We start from the raw sequence: 7,031 nt of genomic DNA, 5'->3' as shown, positions 1-7,031 counted from the left end.
TATGTCTACTCAAAGACTGGAATAATACCGTTCAGGTACGGGCAATATTACTTCCTTGGAGAGCATGGGTCAGGGTGGCTGGCCAATCAGGGCGTGCACAGGGGTGAGACACRTGGCTTGTCCGATTGAAAGAAGCCATGATCTGGAGGAGATATCGATCTCTATAGTGAGTGGGAGAAAGGGTSAGGATGGGTGAGAGTCAGACACTGCAGCTCCAGCCAGATATAAACAACAGCACGCGCTGGAAATTAGTCCTACAGCACCCTCGGCAGGGGGATTCTGTAAGATTGAGGCCAAAGGGTTGATCAGTAGGAAAGAGTGYCAAAGAAGTGAAAGTTTATCAGAGCTGCTGAGGTTTGAGAAGGTTTTGCCTGGAAAAGTACAGATASKATTCTTTAGTTTCATTGTCAGAKAATTTMTCCCATCCCCAGTGTGGTGTTTTAAATGCCAAAKAATGGGAAATGTYYAGTGTGAAGGAAAGAAAAGATGTGCCAAGTGTCCTCCACAACATGATTATGGTGAATGTGGGAGCAATGTGAAGGTTAAGTGTTGTAATTGGGGGGGGCGGACATAGTGCAGCATTTGGTGGATGCCAGGCACAGAGAGAGGGTCAGAGATATAGAATCAGTCATGACGTATCATATGCACAGGCTGTAAGACACATTGGTGGAACTACAGTGCGGACTGATGGCGCTTCCATGGCTGCTCCTGTTAAGTGGACCTACTGTTGGGGTTGGTGCTTCTGCTGGTCCTGGCATGTTTTCGAGACCTGTTCAAAAATCTTGAGATCATGAATGTGCTGTGTCAGAGGACACAGTGAATAAAGTGAATAAAGTTAACTTAGTGAATAGTGAATAAAGTTAACTTCATAGCTTTCATTGGTAAGGTTATCAACATGTGGAAAGCAGAAATGCCAGATTGAAGGTCATAGTGGATATGGCAAAATAATTATTGGGGGTAACAGATGTTAATGTCGAAATGGTTATTGACATGCTGAATAATTCTAAGGGTGGATTGTTTCAGCATCAGTGGAGGCTGGTGGGAGGAGCTATAGGAGGACGGGCTCATTGTAATGTCTGGAATGGAGCCAACGGAACGGAGTCAAACTTGGTTTCCATATGTTTGATACCGTTCCATTCATGGGAGCCTTAGGGGGCTGAAGAAATTTGGCTTGGCCACTMAGATCCTCAGAAACTTTTACAGATGCACAATTGAGAGCATCCTGTCAGGGGCACACTGCCTGCCTTCCAGGACACCTACAGCAAGTGATGTCACAGAAAGGCAAAACAGATAATCGAAGACATCAAACGCCCAGGTGGGTAGAAGTTTTATTTGTTTTTTACWTTTTATTTTCGTAGTAGTACAGAATTAGGCATAACATGATTGATCGCACACTCCAACACAGTAGGTGGCGGCATGCACCTTAAACGGTTGTTTGCGGAMCGCCATGATATATAAAAGTACTCAGTCCTCGTTGACGTCTCTTGCTTGTACAATGTTTTTCGTCTGCTAGTGCYAGCTAGGTAATAAATACGATATTATCTTCGCTGTGTGTTACCTTATCAAAATGTCTGCAAAGAACCAGCGAGCGAACGAAAACATTGCTGAGGGAGAGTCTACGCTGAAGGAGGAATTAAACAAAAAGGTAACGTTAGATAATGCCAGATTGTTGGTGTGAGAAATGAGCAGATAGGCAGCTAAATTAGTCAGAATCTTGAGTTTCTGGCAGCCAAATACTCCATCTAAACTCTCAATTGCCTCAATACACGTTACACGCTCGAACTTTCCAAGCCCTCTTACTGGGGGAGCCGTTTCCGGTGCGTCAGGCATTAACCAACAGGGAGGATATCTCGTTAAATATGGTTTAAATTCGTTAGAATTACTACATTTATATTCACATAWTTTAAAAGCTACAATACTGCGCTTGTGAGAAATGTAAGGACATTTTAAAACGAGTGTTTCAACATAGTAGTAGTTATAACCACTACAAAGCTGATGCTAGCTAGCGAGCCTCTTCCATAGACTTGACTGGTTGYTARCATCAGAGCCTTCTGGCTAATGTCATAGACTGGATCTAACGTTGTTTTACAGAGAAATCGGTTGAAGTACTTATGTTGTTAAATTATTGTTAAGGTGTATTTGGTTGGATTTGCTATCTAGTAATTTTAGATCAGAGAAGGAAGGATCAATTTAAAAAAGCAACAAAATAATCCAGGTGGCTCGTGCTGCATAGAAACGTCCTCACTGTCAACTGCATTTATTTTCAGCAAACTTAACATGTGTAAATATTTGTATGAACATAAGATTCCACAACTGAGACATAAACTGAACAAGTTCCACAGACATGTGACTAACAGAAATGGAATAATGTGTCCCTGAACAAAGGGGGGGGTCAAAGTAACAGACAGTATCTGGTGTGGCCACCAGCTGCATTAAGTACTGCAGTGCATCTCCTCCTCATGGACTGCACCAGATTTGCCAGTTCTTGCTGTGAGATGTTACCCCACTCTTCCACCAAGGCACCTGCAAGTTCCCGGACATTTCTGGGGGGAATGGCCCTAGCCCTTACCCTCCAATCCAACAGGTCCCAGACGTGCTCATTGGGATTGAGATCTGGGCTCTCGTTGGCCATGGCAGAACACTGAACATTCCTGTCTTGCAGGAAATCAAGTACAGAACGAGCAGTATGGCTGGTGGCATGGTCATGTCAGGAAGGGGTACCACATGAGGGAGGAGGATGTCTTCCCTGTAACGCACAGCGTTGAGATTGCCTGCAATGACAACAACCTCAGTCCGATGATAATGTGACACACAGCCCAAGACCATGACGGACCCTCCACCTCCAAATCGATCCCGCCCAGAGTACAGGCCTCGGTGTAACGCTCATTCCTTCGACGATAAATGCGAATCTGACCATCACCCCTGGTGAGACAAAACGTGGACTCGTCAGTGAAGATCACTTTTTGCCAGTCCTGTCTGGTCCAGCGACGGTGGGTTTGTGTCCATAGGCGACGTGCCTAGGTCTTACAACAAGCCTACAAGCCCTCAGTCCGGCTCTCTCAGCCTATTGCGGACAGTCTGAGCACTGATGGAGGGATTGTGCGTTCCTGGTGTAACTCTGGCAGTTGTTGTTGCCATCCTGTACCTGTCCCGCAGGTGTGATGTTCGGATGTACCGATCAGCTGTCCGTTCTGTCTCCCTGTAGCGCTGTCTTAGGCGTCTCACAGTACGGACATTGCAATTTATTGCCCTGGCCACATCTGCAGTCCTAATGCCTCCTGGCAGCATTCCAAAGGACGTTCACGCAGATGAGCATGGACCCAGGGCATGTTTTTTTGGTGTTTTTCAGAGTCAATAGAAAGGACTCTTTAGTGTCCTAAGTTTTCATAACTGTGACCTTAATTGCCTACGGTCTGTAAGCTGTTAGTGTCTTAACTACCGTTCCACAGGTGCATGTTCATTAATTGTTTATGGTTCATTGAACAAGCATGGGAAACAGTGTTTAAACCCATTACAATGAAGATCTGTGAAGTTATTTGGATTTTTATTATTACTTTTAGACAGGGTCCTGAAAAAGGGATGTTTATTTTTTGCTGAGTTTATACAGTTAAAGTCGGAAGTTTACACACACTTAGGTTGGAGTCATTAAAGCTCGTTTTTCAACCACTCCACAAATTTCTTGTTAACAAACTATAGTTTTGGCAAGTTGGTTAGGACATCTACTTTGTGCATGACACAAGTAATTTCCATCAATTGTTTACAGACAGATATTTCAGTTATAATTCACTGAATCACAATTCCAGTGGGTCAGAAGTTTACATACACTAAATTGACTGTGCCTTTAAATGGCTTGGAAAATTCCAGAAAATGTCATGGCTTTAGAAGCTTCTGATAGGCTAATTGAAATCATTTGAGTCAATTGGCGGTGTACCTGTGGATGTATTTCAAGGCCTACCTTCAACTCAGTGCCTCTTTGCTTGACCTCATGGGAAAATCAAAAGAAATCAGCCCAAAAAATGTAGACTTCCACAAGTCTGGTTCATTCTTGGGAGCATTTCCAAACACCTGAAGGTACCACGTTCATCTGTACAAACAATAGTACGCAAGTATAAACACCATGGGACCCACACAGCTGTCATACCGCTCAGGAAGGAGACGCGTTCTGTCTCCTAGAGATGAACGTACTTTGATGCAAAAAGTGCAAATCAATCCCAGACAACAGCAAAGGACCTTGTGAAGATGCTGGAGGAAACTGGTACAAAAGTATCTATATCCCAAGTAAAACGAGTCCTATATCGACAGAACCTGAAAGGCCACTCAGCAAGGAAGAAGCCACTGCTCCAAAACCGCCATAAAAAAGCCAGACTACGGTTTGCAACTGCACATGGGGACAAAGGTCATCTTTTTGGAGAAATGTCCTCTGTCTGATGAACAAAAATATAACTGTTAGGCCATAATTATGTTTGGAGAAAAAAGGGGGATGCTTGCAAGCCGAAGAACACCATCCCGACCGTGAAGCACGGGGTGGCAGCATCATGTTGTGGGGGTGCTTTGCTGCAGGAGGGACTGGTGACTTCACAAAATAGATTGCATCAGAGGGGGAGAAATTAATGTTAATCAGTCAGGAAGTTAAACTTGGTCGCAAATGGGTCTTCCAAATGGACAATGACCCCAAGCATACTTCCAAAGTTGTGGGCAAAATGGCTTAAGGACAACAAAGTCAAGGTATTGGGAGGGCCATCACAAAGCCCTGACTCAATCCCATAAAAATTTGTGGGCAGAACTGAAAAAGCGTGTGCGAGCAAGGAGGCCTACAAACCTGACTCATTTACACCAGCTCTGTCAGGAGGAATGGGTCAAAATTCAGCCAACTTATTGGGAAGGCTACCCAAAACGTTTGACCCAAGTAAAACAATTTAAAGGCAATGCTACCAAATACTAATTGGTGTATGCAAACTTCTGACCACTGGGAATGTGATGAATAATAAAAGCGGAAATAAATTATTCTCTCTACTATTATTCTGACATTTCACATTCTTAAAATGAAGTGGTGAGCCTAACTGACCTAAGACGGGGAATTTTTAGGTGTATGTAAAACCTCCAACTTCAGCTGTATATATTTAAAACATTCAAACCATAGACCTGCTAAATACTCACATTTAGCATAAAAAGTAATAGAAACAAAATGTATTCTGTATTTATTTTCAAAGATGCCAAAATTGTCCATGAAGCAAACATTGGATGATTTGGTGGGTTTTCCTACCCGTCCTTCATCCGTGATGCTTGTTCAACAAAATATCATTTGGTAGAGTCCTGTGAACAGTCATAAACATGCTTTTTGAACAGTACCGTCTTTCTAATTGAGAACTTTGACATATTGCCAATAATAAATAATCTGATGGGCAACAGAATGACCCCCATAACCTCCATAAAGCCTATATACAGTGGGGCAAAAAGTATTTAGTCAGCCACCAATTGTGCAAGTTCTCCCACTTAAAAAATGAGAGAGGCCTGTAATTTTCATCATAGGTACACTTCAACTATGACAGACAAAATGAGAAAAAAAATCCAGAAAATCACATTGTAGGATTTTTTATAATTTATTTGCAAATTATGGTGGAAAATAAGATTTGGTCACCTACAAACAAGCAAATTTCTGGCTCTCACAGACCTGTAACTTCTTCTTTAAGAGGCTCCTCTGTCCTCACTCGTTACCTGTATTAATGGCACCTGTTTGAACTTGTTATCAGTATAAAAGACACCTGTCCACAACTCAAACAGTCACACTCAAACTCCACTATGGCCAAGACCAAAGAGCTGTCAAAGGACACCAGAAACAAAATTGTAGACCTGCACCAGGCTGGGAAGACTGAATCTGCAATAGGTAAGCAGCTTGGTTTGAAGAAATCAACTGTGGGAGCAATATTAGGAAATGGAAGACATAAAGACCACTGATAATCTCCCTCGATCTGGGGCTCCACGCAAGATCTCACCCCGTGGGTCAAAATGATCACAAGAACGGTGAGCAAAAATCCCAGAACCACACGGGGGACCTAGTGAATGACCTGCAGAGAGCTGGGACCAAAGTAACAAAGCCTACCATCAGTAACACACTACGCCGCCAGGGACTCAATCCTGCAGTGCAGACGTGTCCCCTGCTTAAGCCAGTACATGTCCAGGCCCGTCTGAAGTTTGCTAGAGAGCATTTGGATGATCCAGAGAAAAGATTGGGGAGAAATGTCAGATGAAACCAAAATAAACTTTTTGGTAAAACTCGTCGTGTTTGGAGGCAAAAGAATGCTGAGTTGCATCCAAAGAACACCAATACCTACTGTGAAGCATGGGGGTGGAAACATCATGCTTTGGGGCTGTTTTTCTGCAAAGGGACCAGGACGACTGATCCGTGTAAAGGAAAGAATGAATGGGGCCATGTATCGTGAATTTTGAGTGAAAACCTCCTTCCATCAGCAAGGGCATTGAAGATGAAAGTGCCTGGGTCTTTCAGCATGACAATGATCCCAAACACACCGCCCGGGCAACGAAGGAGTGGCTTCGTAAGAAGCATTTCAAGGTCCTGGAGTGGCCTAGCCAGTCTCCAGATCTCAACCCCATAGAAAATCTTTGGAGGGAGTTGAAAGTCCGTGTTGCCCAGCAACAGCCCCAAAACATCATGACTCTAGAGGAGATCTGCATGGAGGAATGGGCCAAAATACCAGCAACAGTGTGTGAAAACCTTGTGAAGACTTACAGAAAACGTTTGACCTCTGTCATTGCCAACAAAGGGTATATAACAAAGTATTGAGAACTTTGTTATTGACCAAATACTTATTTTCCACCATAATTTGCAAATAAATCCATAAAAATCCTACAATGTGATTTTCTGGATTTTTTTCTCTATTTTGTCTGTCATAGTTGAAGTGTACCTATGATGAAATTACAGGCCTCTCATCTTTTTAAGTGGGAGACTTGCACAATTGGTGGCTGACTAAATACTTTTTTGCCCCACTGTACAGTTTTTAAAGATTTTCAGT

General features: G+C 43.1%; 1 protein-coding gene across 1 annotated transcript in view; it reads left to right on the top strand.

Annotated features, from left to right (window-relative positions):
• The first annotated feature begins 1,406 nt into the window (after positions 1-1,406).
• The window catches only part of asdurf (ASNSD1 upstream open reading frame), a 9,399-nt gene continuing 3,774 nt past the window's right edge, over positions 1,407-7,031 (top strand). Inside the window, exon 1 of the mRNA XM_024137847.2 lies at positions 1,407-1,645. Within this exon, the coding sequence (XP_023993615.1) occupies positions 1,568-1,645 (78 nt within the window). The 5' untranslated portion in view covers positions 1,407-1,567. The remainder of the gene's footprint in view (positions 1,646-7,031) is intronic.

Source organism: Salvelinus sp. IW2-2015, unplaced genomic scaffold (genome assembly GCF_002910315.2).
Source record: "Salvelinus sp. IW2-2015 unplaced genomic scaffold, ASM291031v2 Un_scaffold1322, whole genome shotgun sequence".
In the NCBI taxonomy this organism is placed as follows: Eukaryota; Metazoa; Chordata; class Actinopteri; order Salmoniformes; family Salmonidae; genus Salvelinus; species Salvelinus sp. IW2-2015.
The sequence above is the reverse complement of the archived record's forward strand: the minus strand, read 5'-3'. Positions and strand labels throughout refer to the sequence as shown.